This window comes from Oreochromis aureus, linkage group 5, assembly GCF_013358895.1.
Source record: "Oreochromis aureus strain Israel breed Guangdong linkage group 5, ZZ_aureus, whole genome shotgun sequence".
NCBI classification, from domain to species: Eukaryota; Metazoa; Chordata; class Actinopteri; order Cichliformes; family Cichlidae; genus Oreochromis; species Oreochromis aureus.
Window position 1 is genome coordinate 3,682,093 of NC_052946.1, and position 14,298 is coordinate 3,696,390.

Sequence of the window (14,298 nt, forward strand, 5' to 3'; positions counted from 1 at the left end):
TCTGTTGTTGACCACACGGAGAGTTGCAGAGATTTTTTTTTTTTTTTTTTCCCCAAAAGTATTTGGTCGCACTGTGCGACCAAATATTTTTTTTTTAGTCGCACCACTGAAAAATTTGGTCGCATTTGGAAGATTTATACTTCCCCAACCACAGAGATTTGAGTTTCATGAGAATTTTAATCTGGGAATTGCAGATAGCAGTGTGTCAGTCTTAATAATGTACAGAGAACCAGGGAACTTACTGGGAACCAGGAACAAATATTTTACAACCAGGAAAAGTTGTTTGTGGTTGTAAAATATTCTTTATATAACTATCTACTACTAAGCTATTAAATAGTACATAGTGGTCTTTTCTTTTCTTGTAATGGTTTTTCAGTTTCCCTTCTTTTTACTTTTTTTTCTACATAGCTTTACTGTGTTTTGCAAAGGTCACAAGTTGAGAATAACATGAGTGAAAATTATGATTTTTTTTTGCTTCATATGATGCGTTTCCTCTCTTACATATATGCATAACACTTGGACTTTTCTATTGGTCCAGTTCTCTATGTTTTTAAAGATAACTATTGTTTATGTATCTGATTATTTTGCACTTCTGCCTAGACCAATCAGTGTATACTTATATCACTCAATGTTCCTTTTGTGCTGGAAAGTACCTACCCTGGAGCAAAAATAAACATCTTAAAACTTTTATGAACTTAAATTAGTTCCAAGTTTCTGCATTATACGTGCACAAAAAAGGAGGCTATAGGAATTCAATAAGACTTTTATTGAAATACTTAAAATACTGGAGAAAAATACTGAGCAGGTTATCATTGAGCACAAATCTGCCAGCTCCTCCATAATCTCAAACTCATTTGTTACCCCATATGATAAGATGAATAACTGAGTCAGGGGCATCACAGCTCTCATTCAAATCAAAAGAGAAAAAGTCAAAGCTCCAGATTTGTTGCAGTTTTCTGCATCCATCTCGTTATAGTTTGGCTAGAGAGAGGTATTTTGTGGGAAACCCCAAAGCTGGATGCCTAAAGCTTGGTTAAATGGCAGTTTTGCTAGCAAAGGTTCAGATTTCCGCGCTGAATCAGTCAGGTTCTTGCATTTTTCTGCCACAAACTAAGCACATAGCTTTGAGTTAAAAAAAAAAAAATGGACCTTTTAAATTGAGTATACTGAAAGCTGTGGCCTTCAAAATAAAAGCAGCAACATTGTATTGTGATTTCCTACAAAATCTCCAACAACAATAAACCGTTCTCTGATAGTGAGTTTATCAAATAGTGTTTAGTGGCTAAAACAGGACAACACTGCTTAAAAACTTTCATGCTAGGTTGTGATCCGACAAATTAAAAAGACTGCATTCAGACATAAAGAACTGACAACATGTCAGACAGCAAAGAAACTACACAGATACGAATAAGAATGTACCTTGAAATGTGATATCTTACCACGGCTCCATAATATCAATTCTACAAAACCACGTTTTGCAAAATTTAGTTGGTCTTTTTTTTGGAAAGCAAAAAAAAAAACACACCCCAACTGATTCCAGTAGTTATACAACATAGTGGTTACCTTCATCATGTCTGCATGTGTGTTTTTGCAAGTCTAATAAATGTGTAATTGCTTTTCTTCATTCTCTGATAAGAACATTCTCATGCTAATTTTGCTGCATGCTGGTGGGGATTTCTCTCTTTCTAGGTAACCCGTCCCAGCCGACATCGTTGCACTATATGAGTCCATACCAAATGAATGCATATGCCATGGCCCTGAAGGCTGTGGGAGAAATTATCCAGGACTATGACAGTGACAAACTCTTCCCTGCATATGGCTTTGGAGCTAAACTTCCCCCAGACGGCAAGATCTCCCACGCCTTTCCACTGGTGAGAGTCATGATTGAAACTGAGGGAGAGGCTATTTTAACTGTTAGTACTTGAGAATATTTACCGTAATTTATGGGCTATTTTTGTTAATGGTGGTGAAATCGTGAAAAGCGACCGACTCTGTGCAGTAGTTAATCAATTTACTCTTGGTCAGTCAAATGAATGGTGTCATTAATGGTGAGCTGATGTAGCACAAATTACAGTTAGGTCCATACATTTTTCCTTTTTTTCTCCCTTTTTTAACATTTCTTTTAGTTCTGCCACAGACAATAATAAAAAATAAATCCAACAATCAAGATGTGATTGAAGTCCAAACTTTCAGATTCACTTTAAGTATTGCATTAGTTTTTTAGGAATTAATTTAGGAATCACAGCTATTCCATCTGGTTCAGATTCACTGCCCATTTTCAAATACTCAAATATAACTGAGCAACTCATAAATAGCTTTAAAAAGGCCTGTTCTCTCTTCATTCGACAAATATAGTAGATAAAAGATCTTCCAAGTGCTGGACTTGGATTTAGTAGCTTTTCAATCAACCTCTCAATATGAGGTCCAAAGTTTTTTATTAGTCTGAAAATCAGAATAAATGGACAAGTCAATAATCTGGTACATTCTTAAAAAGAAGGAATGAAGGAAGGGCGCTCTAGTGAATGCAGTTTGAGTTACAAAGAAGACTATTACAGAAGAAACATTACATTTAGTTTCCCTCGAGGAAACCATGTATATAACAACATAATGCACTAGTACATCCTTGTGAATGTATGTGCATGCACTTTGTACATACACATGCACATGTTTGAACACCACCCAACCAAATTGACTGCTTGTAAATCTAAGGTGGATATATAAGTTTTAACTCGTCTTGTTCACTGTAGTTACTGTGAAACTCCAGTGTATGGATGCGTATATACTTTAGCTTTTAGTATTGCCTTTGAAAAACAAATGGGCATCACTTGATTAATGAAAATATATTCACTCAGCATTCCTTAAATATACATATAGGAACATGATTAATGCTGATTTCTCTAGTCAAAGTGATAAGTGCTTCATAATGTAATGGTTTATTCACTTGTCTCCACTCCACTTCACTTGTCTGTGTTTTATTAAGGTAGAAATATGTTGGAGATATTTTTTGTTGTCAACCTCGCAGGAATATTGTAATTAGACAAACAAGAAAATTCAAGTTACCAAAACGCTTGTCTAAATGAGTAAATCTTAGTAAAGTAAGTAACAACAGTTGAAAGCTGAGGAAAAACACAAATGTAAAAAATCAAGTTCACTAAATGTTTTGTGTTTTCTGGGCCTCTTCTTTTTTACATTGTAATCCACAAAAAATGATAAAACAAACAAAATGGGCCATGGTCCAATAATCTATGGAAGTAATTGTACATTGTTGACTGGATTATTCAAATAACACAACTGAAAAACCTCTGCAGGCAAAAGCAGTGCTTTTCTATTTTATTTGTACAATGACAGAAATAAAACAGTTTCATCAGAAAAACACTGCTGACAGTGTTTATATAGCCACATTACTTATTTCAGATTTCAAACTTTGTTTACATCTTGATGGTCATGAATGAAAAACAAAACCCTGTTTTTCCTTCAAACATTCATATATCCTGTAGCACCAACAGACCTGCAGGGAAATGGTGAGACTTTAGTCAGTTTGCTATCTGATATTTCTAGTGATTTCATGACAACAATAGGATTTTTGGTTTAGAAAATGGATATTTATAAACATATACTATATTTTACGCAGCTAATGAGTGGATCCAGAGGTTGCATGACATAAAGGAAATGTTTTTTATACAGCAACTAAATTATAAATTAAGGTCTATTGGCCTTCTGACTTAGGCACATTAAATATTGATATGTTATGTTAACCCATCTGCTGGTTAGACCACATGAACTCCAAGTATTTAGTTTGGTCTAAATGTTAAAACAGTTTACTCATTCTGACATGTCTATTCTCATTTTGCAGCACTCTGCACTTGGCAACAAGTGCTAAACTATTGGAACACAAAGTAATCCCTTAGACTGCTTCACTACAGTTAGATGTTGACTTGCAATATTATGTGAATAGTTTTTTCTGTTTCCATGGAACAACAGAAACTAAAGTTAAACATCTGCTTCTTCAAGTTAACCATATTCATAAAACTTAATTTGACTTCACACCTGTTTTTTAACTTTTTTTTATCGTCACCCATTGTAGGAGAAATTAAGATAAGCCAAAACAGGAGAAATCTGCTCTCTCTTTCTAGTCCCTGTCAGGACTCTTGCTGCAGCATTTTGGATTAACTGAAGGCTTTTCGGGGAGTTTTTAGGACATCCTGATAATAATAAATTACAGTAGTCCAGCTTTGAAGCAATAAATGCATGAACTAGTTTTTCAGCGTCACTCTGAGACAGGATATTTCTAATTTTAGAGATATTGCGCAAATGTAAACAGAATTGGTCCTAGCACTGAACCCTGTGGAACACCATAATTGACCTTAGTGTGTGAAGAGGACTCTCCATTTACATGAACAAATTGGAGTCTATTAGATAGATATGATACAAACCACTGCAGTGCAGTACCTGTAATACCTACAGCATGTTCTAATCGCTCTAATAGGATATTATGGTCGACAGTATCGAACGCAGCACTGAGGTCTAGCAGGACAAGCACAGAGATGAGTCCACTGTCAGAGGCCATAAGAAGATCATTTGTAACCTTCACTAAAGCTGTTTCTGTGCTGTGATGAGCTCTGAAACCTGACTGAAACTCTTCAAATAAGCCATTCCTCTGCAGATGATCAGTTAGCTGTTTGACAACTACTCTTTCAAGGATGTTTGATATGAAAGGAAGGTTGGAGATTGGCCTGTAATTAGCTAAGACAGCTGGGTCTAGAGATGGCTTTTTAAGTAAAGGTTTAACTACAGCCACCTTGAAGGCCTGTGGTACATAGCTGATTATCTGTGGAGGTTCTCAGCCATACAGGCCATCTTAGTCTAAGGAATGAGTTCACCTGAAACCCTGGCTGATTGTGACCTACAGCCGTTTTCACACCTTGGCTCATGTGATTAGGTAGAGGATCAATAGGGGGTCCATGTCCCTCTTGGGGGACACTCCCATAGGGCTTAAATCTGGGACTCTCCACCATTTGACCTTAGAGCTGAAGAAGTTTCGGATGAGAGGTGAAACGTCTTCAAGCTGCTTAAAGAAGTCCAGACGCTTTTCGTTCTAAGCTCCTTACACTATATAGGCGATTATTAGAGATAGGTTGATCATATTTGATATTGAAGCATTCATTAATGGCAGGCCCTCTTTGAGCAGTTTTGTAGGAATGGGGTCTAAAAGACACGTTGATGGTCTGTAGAAGGTAATCAATGAAGTCAACTCAGAAAGATTAATTGGAGAAAAAGAGTCTAACTTAACATCGATGGTACTAAAAGTAGCTGTAGATAATATTACATCTGTGGGATGATTATTGGTAATTTTTTCTCTAATGATAAAAATTTTATTTGTGAAGAAGTTCATGAAGTCATTACTAGTTAACGTTAAAGGGATGGTTGGCTCAGTAGAGCTCTGACTGTTTGTCAGCCTGGCTACAGTGCTGAAGAGAAACCTGGGGTTGTTCTTATTTTCTTCAATCAGTGACGAATAGTAAGATGTTCTGGCTTTGCGGAGGGCTTTCTTATAAAGCAACAAACTATTTCTCCAGGCTAAATGATGATCCTCTAAATTTGTGACACGCCATTTCCTCTCCAGCTTACGAGTTATCTGCTTTAGGCTACGTGTTTGAGAATTATACCACGGAGTCAGGTACTTGGATTTGAGGCCTTAGTTTTCACAGGAGCTACAGTATCCAGAGTCGTGCGTAGAGAGGAGGTAAAATTATTAACAAGATAATCGACCTCTGTTGGAGTAGCGTTCAGATAGCTGCTCTGCTCTATGTTGGTACAGGGCACTGAAGATGATAACAGTGGGTGGATTATATTCTTAAACTTAGTTACAGCACTTTCAGAAAGACATCTACTGTGATAAAGTCTACTCTCCACTGCTGTGTAATCAATTATTGTAAATGTAAATGTTATCAGGAAATGATCAGACAGCAGAGGGTTTTCAGGAAACACTGTTAAATGTTCAGTTTCTATGCCATACGTTAAAACAAGATCTAGAGTGTGATTAAAGTGGTGGGTGGGTTCTTTTACATTTTGAGAGAAGCCAATTGAGTCTAATAACAGATTAAATGCCATGTTGAGGCTGTCATTTTAGCATCTACATGGATGTTAAAATCACCCACAATAATTATTTTATCTGAGCTGAGCACTAAATCAGATAAAAGTCTGAGAAATCAGAGAGAAACTCTGTGTAAGGCCCAGGTGGACGATAGATAATAACAAGTAAGACTGGTTTCTGAGTTTTACAGCTGGGGTGGACGAGGCTAAGCATCAGGCTTTCAAATGAATTAAAAGTCTGTCTTGGTCTTTCGTTAATTAATAGACTGGTGTGAAAAATTGCTGCCACACTGCCCCCTCGGCCTGTGCTTCGAGGTTTCTGGTAGTTAGAATGACTCGGGGGTGTTGATTCATTTAAACTAACATACTCATCCTGCTGCAACCAGGTTTCTGTAAGGCAGAGTAAATCGATTTGTTGATCAATTATTAAGTCATGTACTAACAGAGACTTGGAGGAGAGCGACCTAATATTTAATAATCCACATTTCACTGTTTTACTCTTTGGTTCAGATGTGGATACTGTATTGTTCTTTCTTTGTGATTTTTATGTTTAAGTTGTTTATTGCTGGTTTTTAGTTTGTTTTTTGTCTGTTTGGGAGCTGACACAGTCTCAATGGAGATGGGTTTTTGGGGGGGTAGCAGGAGGAGAGAAGCTGCAGAGAGGCGTGTAAGACTGTAACTCAGCTTCCTGGTCCCAACTCTGGATAGTCAAGTTTTAGGGGCTTTAAAAAATTTAGCCTGATTTCTCCATCCAAAGTGGGATGGATGCTGTCTCTCCTAACAAGACCAGGTTTCCCCAAGAAGGTTACCCAATTATCGATAAAGCCCACAATGTAGGGAGCTAATTACTGACACTTGTTTCTATAATTTTGTACTTTTTGTCACGACACATGATAGTCATCTATGGTCACTACTTGTCACGGCCATAGACTGACCAGTAAATTAACTGCTTCAGCTGTCTTTTCACTGTAACATTATAATACAGCATCAACTTTACTGTAGATCCTGTGCCACTTTCTTTCCATCTCATGCTCAACTTTTCCTTAGCTAATGAACGACAGCCAGAGAAAGCTGAACTTCTCTTGAGGCAGTGAGTCATCCCAACCCGGAGTGGATACTCCATTCCTTTTTGACTGAAAATCAAATTCTCATTCCAGCCATACACACTAATACTGCAAGTTGGTGATCATTCTCAGTGGAGCTAAGATTATTCAAAAACCAAATATGTGATGTCTTTGTGATAGTTTTAGTGACATTTTACAGAAGCACAGCTCAGCATTGTCCGCCAACAGGATGGCAATGCTAACAGTCTGAAAGGCAGAGAAAGGAAAAAAAACAATCACGTGTGCTATGATTCCAGAAAGTGGTCTCCTAGTTTAAAAGAAATTCAGAGCAAAGTGGGTAGGAGGTAAACATGGAAAAAGGGGAGTCTTATTGTTGGTGCTGTTCTAAGGCTGCAGGCAAAGATTAGTAGGAGGGTTTAAGAAAACCATATTATTACCAGATCTTTTTATATAGGAGTAAATATCCCAGTGACATGCCTCAGGTCTTTCATTAGTGCACTGGAAATATTTCTTACTCAAGTTTTTTCTGACCTGAAACTGTGAAGTTTTGTCAAGTCCCAAGATCCCCTTGGCTCTTTCCCAGTCAGAAGTCAGAGGTGTGCGAGTGAGTATCAGCACACTTTGCATAACTTTCTCTCATTTCCAGGTGAGCAGCCATTCAATCAGCTTTCCCAATTAGAGTTCACCTCAGCGTGACAAATCCCAGACCCACGCCACACTGAGGCAACTCTAATTAAACATCTATTATTTAAAGAATGTTGGGCTATCGTCAACTGTTAAGTTTTAGCATTTGGTCTTATAAAATATGACTTATGTAGCACAGATCATTGGGTCGGTTACTGAAAAGCAAGTCAATGGGATTTCTTAAAAACATTTTTTTAAACTGACTGTTCCTTAAACAGGATAATATTTGGTTATTTAAAGTGCAACCAATGAGTAGAATCTGAAACTGTGAGCAGCGACCCAGGTGTCTTTCACAAGGACACTGCATCACGGGATCAGACCATCAACCCCAAGCTAATGGCCAAAATGAAAGAGCATTACAGTAAACCCAAAATATAGCAAACTAAGTAAAACTGGGTTCTGATGTAGAACAATTGTATGTATTAAAGCCATTTAATTTATAGATATAAACTGAAATTTAATTCAAGAATTTAAAAGAAATCATTTAAAAATAGCCCAAATTGGGATAAATGAAGTATTTCTTATTCTTATCAGTATGAGCTATAGCTATAATGGACCTCATAGTGGTCCTCTACCCACTGTCAGCCAGCCAATTTTCTTACCTGCATGATCCTATATCTAGAAACAAGCGGTTTATCGTTGAAAGGCTTAAATATAGTAATGTACTTTATACTAGTTTTATAGCTAATCTGTTTCCAGTGTTAAATGTTGTGTCTTTGAGTTGGATCCATTATGTTATTGGATCATAATCACTGACTCACTTATATGTCTTAATGTTGCAGCTGGGGATGATTTAAATGTCTTTTATTCTGCTGGATATCTTTAGCTATAGTAATAAATGATCATATGTTAGTAGATTTATGTTAAAATCTGCAAAATAACAAGTATAATATGAACAGTCCCAGACAAAATGCAGTGGAGTAGGAGTTAAAACTATAATAAAAAGTTATGTTAGAGCTTAATTAACACAATCTTCAGAAACAGTTTTAGATCCTTTAAAGAAAACTATATTATTAAACAGAAACTTCAGTCTCAGTGGAAATAATTAAAAAGTATAGTCTTGGGGACTGATAGCAGAACGCCTCAGAGCTTTGAAAAGAAAGAGATGATTAGCTGTAAGTAACTACTACATCAGGTCACTGCAAAGGAAATGTCAGCATACGGTGTTTCAATAATGTGCCACTAACACTTGAGTATCTACAAATGCTGAATGAGGATAAAATGAGTTGTATACAGTCTGAATGATTGCAGGTTTTTTTATACTAACTGGATAGAGGTCTGTATTCATGTTGGATAATTCCACTCTATTCGGCTTAGGAAGTTTCCCTGCAGTGTCAATATGAATAATATTATACAAGGAGAATTTCAGCCATAACAGAGCACCAAGGACCTCTGCATTGGTAAACAAACACTTAAAATGCACCAAAATAAAATCATAATAAAAATTCAGTGTGTAGCAGGAAAGCAAAAACATATTCTTGTATTCATTAATCACCTACTGAATTATTCCTAGTAACTAATAACTTTCATACTTTATATACCTCTTGCATGTCCTCTGAGGAACTGTGCAGGGTGCATATCATATAGATATTCATATAGAATCTGCCATTCATCACAGGGTCAGTAAGTCGGTTTGTGAAGATGGGATGATAATAATATTCTGACCAAGGAGATTTTGTTTTTCAGACAGGAGTAGAGATCAGGAAGAGGTAAATTAATTTTACTGGGTTAAAATGTTTGTGTGAATAAATGTGGGGTGCACAGTGATGAACTGAGAATTTACAAAAGTAAAAGTAATACATAGGAACAAAAGCAAAACTGAGGACACGTTTTCTCTATGATTTGTTTGAAATAACAGGCGCAAGATGCCATTTGGTCTCATTCTTCAACTTAAGATATGTGATATTTCTGATTTCTGTCTTTTCACCAAAGAAGATAAAAACAATTCTCACAGGTCTGGTATGCTTGTCTTAATGATTTACTTTAAAATGTAGCTTATATGTTGCTTATTTTAACATGACTTGTTTTAGATATGTAAGCAGCGTGGTTAATATCAAAGCTGACCCATCTCTGGTCTCTAAAGAATCATTTCAGGCTGGAAGAACACCTAGAAATTAAACCAGGTTGCGTTAAGTGGCATTAGTGATCTTCCAGCTGAATACACAGTGCATGGAAGAAAATCCTACCTTCAAAGGATTCAACTGACCTGAACAATTAAGCTTAGTGTGTCTTAATTAGCTACTTTCTTTCATTGTTAAATTTATGAATAAAGGCACAACCAAAATCCATCAAGAGTATTTGTCTCACTTAGTAGTATGTCCCAGAAACTGGTGCTATCAAAACACTACGTTTGCTTTGAAGGGGAGGTAGGGGACTTTGTTCTAGGATGTTTTTATATTACCATGGGCCCAACTCAGTAAAATACCAGTTATTGTGAAGCTTTCTTTGGTGTTTCATAGCAACATTAGCTGCGAATTGTGCAGCTAGACACACTACAAAACACAGGAAGTTTATGGTCAAAGAGGTACACAGTCAAACCCTCAAGTTTAAAGGTTTCTACATATTATCAATCTTGTGAGCTATCAAGTGTTAACTGTGAGAGGGTATATATAATAAACCTGATAATACTAAGTCATGAACTTATGACATAGCTGCCGTTCCTCTGCATTTGCTTTCATGCTATATCCTCCTTGACTTGGTCATGATAATGTCTTGAGGATGCATGATACGAACAAGCTGCTGCTCCTAAATCTCAAGTAGATTTTGTGGTCATAGCAACAGTCATTGAACTGCAGCCAAGTTGTAGAAACATGACTTCCACTGATCATCTGATTGATGATCAGTAGAAACAAAGCCTGTGAATCCTTATGTAGACTTTCTAGATGCAGCGTAATTCATATTCTTTCAGGTCATATATCAGGTCTTTGTGCCTGATATATATATATATATATATATATATATATATATATATATATATATATATATATTGATTATTGGTTGCTTCTCAAGCTATAGTGTATGGTGAACAATAGCTATATACATCAGCAGTATATAAACATAGATGATTAGCTTTTTAGGAGACCATACAGATGAATTTGCCAGTTAAACCAGTAGAAAAGTATTCTACTTTATCCCCCTGGGGTTAGAGTGCTATAAAATTTAAATATAAGGACGTAAAGGTAAGTTAGGTCACAGACAGAGAGTGGAGCTCAGTATTGCAGGATTTCTAGTGGTAGGTCAAAGCATTATTGAACGTTGGCGTCAGTATGACTTTCCCTCACAAAGTGAATTTTCTTCTCTGCAGAACTTTAACACCGAGAACCCAAACTGTGTTGGGATTGAAGGTGTACTAGAGGCTTACTTTCAGAGCCTGCGAACTGTTCAGCTGTATGGTCCAACCAACTTTGCTCCTGTCATCAACCAAGTGGCTCGGTGAGAGACAAAGTTTTACTCACACACTCTATCATTGTAAGACAGAAATATCTTCTCATGCAGGAATGCAGGAATATGTACTTTTTACATTCAAACTCACCTAAAGGGTCCATAATAACTTCATATTCAAGTCAATTAAGTTTTATTTATAGCCAAGTCACAACAGTCACCTCGAGGCACTTTATATGAGTATATATATCTTAGTAAGATAAAGATCCTACAATAACAGAGAGAAAACCCCAACAATCAATACTCCATAGTCAACTGTTAGTGGTATTATAACTAAGTGGACGCGATTGGAAATGACAGTAATTCAGCCATGAAGTGGAAGGCCACACAGCGGGGGTCAGTGGATGCTGAGGCACTCACTTTCTGCAGAGCCAATTGGTACAGACCTCTAAACTTCATGTGTCTCCATGGAATGGGTTTCCATGGCCAAGCAGCTTCATCCGAGCCTTACATCACCAAGGGCAATGAAAAGTGTTGGATGCAGTGGTGTTAAGCACACCGCCACTGGACTCTAGAGCAGTGGAGATGTGTTCTCTGGAGTGACGAATCCCGCTTCTCTGTGTGGCAATCTGAAGGTATCAGCTGCATGCTAGTTTTGCTAAGTTTTCATGCTTTGTGGTTATGACTTCTCAGCTGCTCAGCAGATTAACTGTAGTTCTATCTATTGTAGATCCCTCACTTTTGTCTCCAGCCTGCTGACCACAGGGAAAGGACACATCTTTCTGTTGCCTGTTGTCACTGCTCCAATATTTCTTTTACAATTTCTTTAAGTTCTTTTAATTTTAGTTGGATAAGTTTATATATTAGTTTATTTACAAATCTTAATAGTTTTCATAAAGAGACAAGAACAATGTTATAGAGCTATTTCTGACAGGTACTTGGATCTATGATAAACAACAACCCAAATGCTGATTATTAACTAAATCCTATACTTATATACAAGTAGTAATACTACAGTGTATGTACATTCTATAATAATAAACTTTTACTGAAGTAAAAAAACAAATGTTTTGAATTAAAATATACTTCAAACTCTATATAAATGTTTAGTCATTCACTAGCTGGGCACACATCCTCATTTTAGGTTTGACAGTGTTTTAGTAGGTAAAGGTGAATGCTTGGACATGAATTGAGCTGCGGTTTGGGGAAGGCCTCAAAGGGGACTGGCAACAGCTCCCAGGCCTGGCAGATCTCCGTGTACTAAATAGGAGTGAAGAAGTTAAAGAACTGAGAACAAGGAGTGAGGGTGGGGCACATAAACGAGAATGAACAGCTTGCAGAACTGGGGGAACCTATATAGATGACAACCGGAAGGAGCGTGTTTGGAGGCGTGGTCCCGCTCCTGAAATTCCGATACATAATCTCCAATTAAAGTGTACAGCACAGCTGGAACTAATTCACTGTAGCTAAATCAAACCATAATGTATTAGTTAACTTATATTTTATATTAATCAAATTCTGCCTTATAGGATTAGAGCTTTAAATGGAGTTCCTAGTGAAATATTTGCCTTTGTATAGTTTATCTTTTGATGAATAAATTAAAAAAAATTGCTATTAAAGAGTGAAAGATTTGTGCTACATGTAAGTAACTTGTTTACCAATTTAACTATAGCTGTAATTTCTACTGCTCATTGATGGATGTACCGATTTATCACCAGCTTCACTTTGATACAAAAAAAAATCTTAAAAGCTGAAGAATTCTGAGGCCCCTTTTGAAGCATTCCCATCCATGGTATGTGCAGTTACATGTGTTTGTCTCTGAGCAACAGACTAAGCAACTTTATGCTGGCAGGTTTAAATGTCTGTATTTTGACTAAAGTTATAATTGCTAGATCCCAATGCACACTTCCATTCCTGATCCACATTATGCTTTTCTCTTTTTTTGATAAATAAATAGTTGGTTCTTATTATCAGTGGAAGAGCTTCCAATATGGAAATTTAGAATCTTTATAGAGGGTTTTTACGTCCACATGAGAGATAACTCAAATAAGTGAAAATAGATTAGGACTCACATTAGGACACAGATGACATCAGGAGTAGTGGGACTTGTCAGACTTAGTGAGCCGTGATGAATCGATTTCATCAGCTGGCAGAGGAGTACCTGAGTGGATAATGTAATTTGAGGAAAGAGGTTTTGCTCATCTGGATGTTTCCCATTGTATCTTAATAACTGGCTACATTAATAAACTCCACACAGTAGTTACATTAATTTAATTTATTTGTGTGTATTTTGTGAAACTCAAATAAATTTTTGTCCTTTTGATGCCTAAACATAACTGTAAGAAAGTGAAAATGAAAAGTAACTTTAAAGAAGGATAAAATGAAAGTAAACACTGTATTTATAGCAACAAAGTCAAAAAAACAAACAAACACCAGAAGCTAAAACAATAATGGCACTACATGGGCATTTTTGGCAGTTACGTGATAGCAATACCAGCAAGCAGAAAAAAATAAAAATTAAGAAAAAAATATACATGCATTAAATGTTTTTCCTTCAGTGGGAAATTGTGTTTTACATGCACACTATACAGACAAAAGTCAAATCATCTTAAATTCAGCTGTTTTCAGTTGCATTACCACAGGTATAGATTATAATAGAATAGAATAGAATAGCCCTTTATTGCCATTATACATGAACAACAAAATTATAGGTGCTCCACACCAAATGTGCAGGACATCAGGAATAAATAACAAACAGAAGAGATATATACATTCAAGAGGAAATATACAAACTAGAGGAATATGTACAAAACAAGAGAAAGGCACACACTGGAGAGCAAAGTGCTTGGAAGGACTTGGTCTGAGTATCGAGCCTGTATGTGAGTGGCCTGAGTGATGAGGGTTACTCAGACCATGGCTCAGATTGGTGAGGTGGGTGGGCAGGGATGGGGTGTGGGGGGATAAATTCAAGCGCCAAACATTTGTGAAAGAACAGATTGCTCCAAAGAACTCACAGAATTTTTGCATGGTACCTTAATGAAATGCCAGCTCTGCAACACATTGTAAAATGTGTTCC

At 36.7% G+C, this 14,298-nt stretch overlaps 1 protein-coding gene across 1 annotated transcript in view; it reads left to right on the forward strand.

Annotated features, from left to right (window-relative positions):
• The window catches only part of LOC116317977 (copine-9), a 269,801-nt gene that overhangs the window by 166,441 nt on the left and 89,062 nt on the right, over positions 1-14,298 (forward strand). The window contains exons 16-17 of the mRNA XM_039612659.1: positions 1,690-1,871; positions 11,146-11,273. Of these exons, the coding sequence (XP_039468593.1) occupies positions 1,690-1,871; positions 11,146-11,273 (310 nt within the window). The remainder of the gene's footprint in view (positions 1-1,689; positions 1,872-11,145; positions 11,274-14,298) is intronic.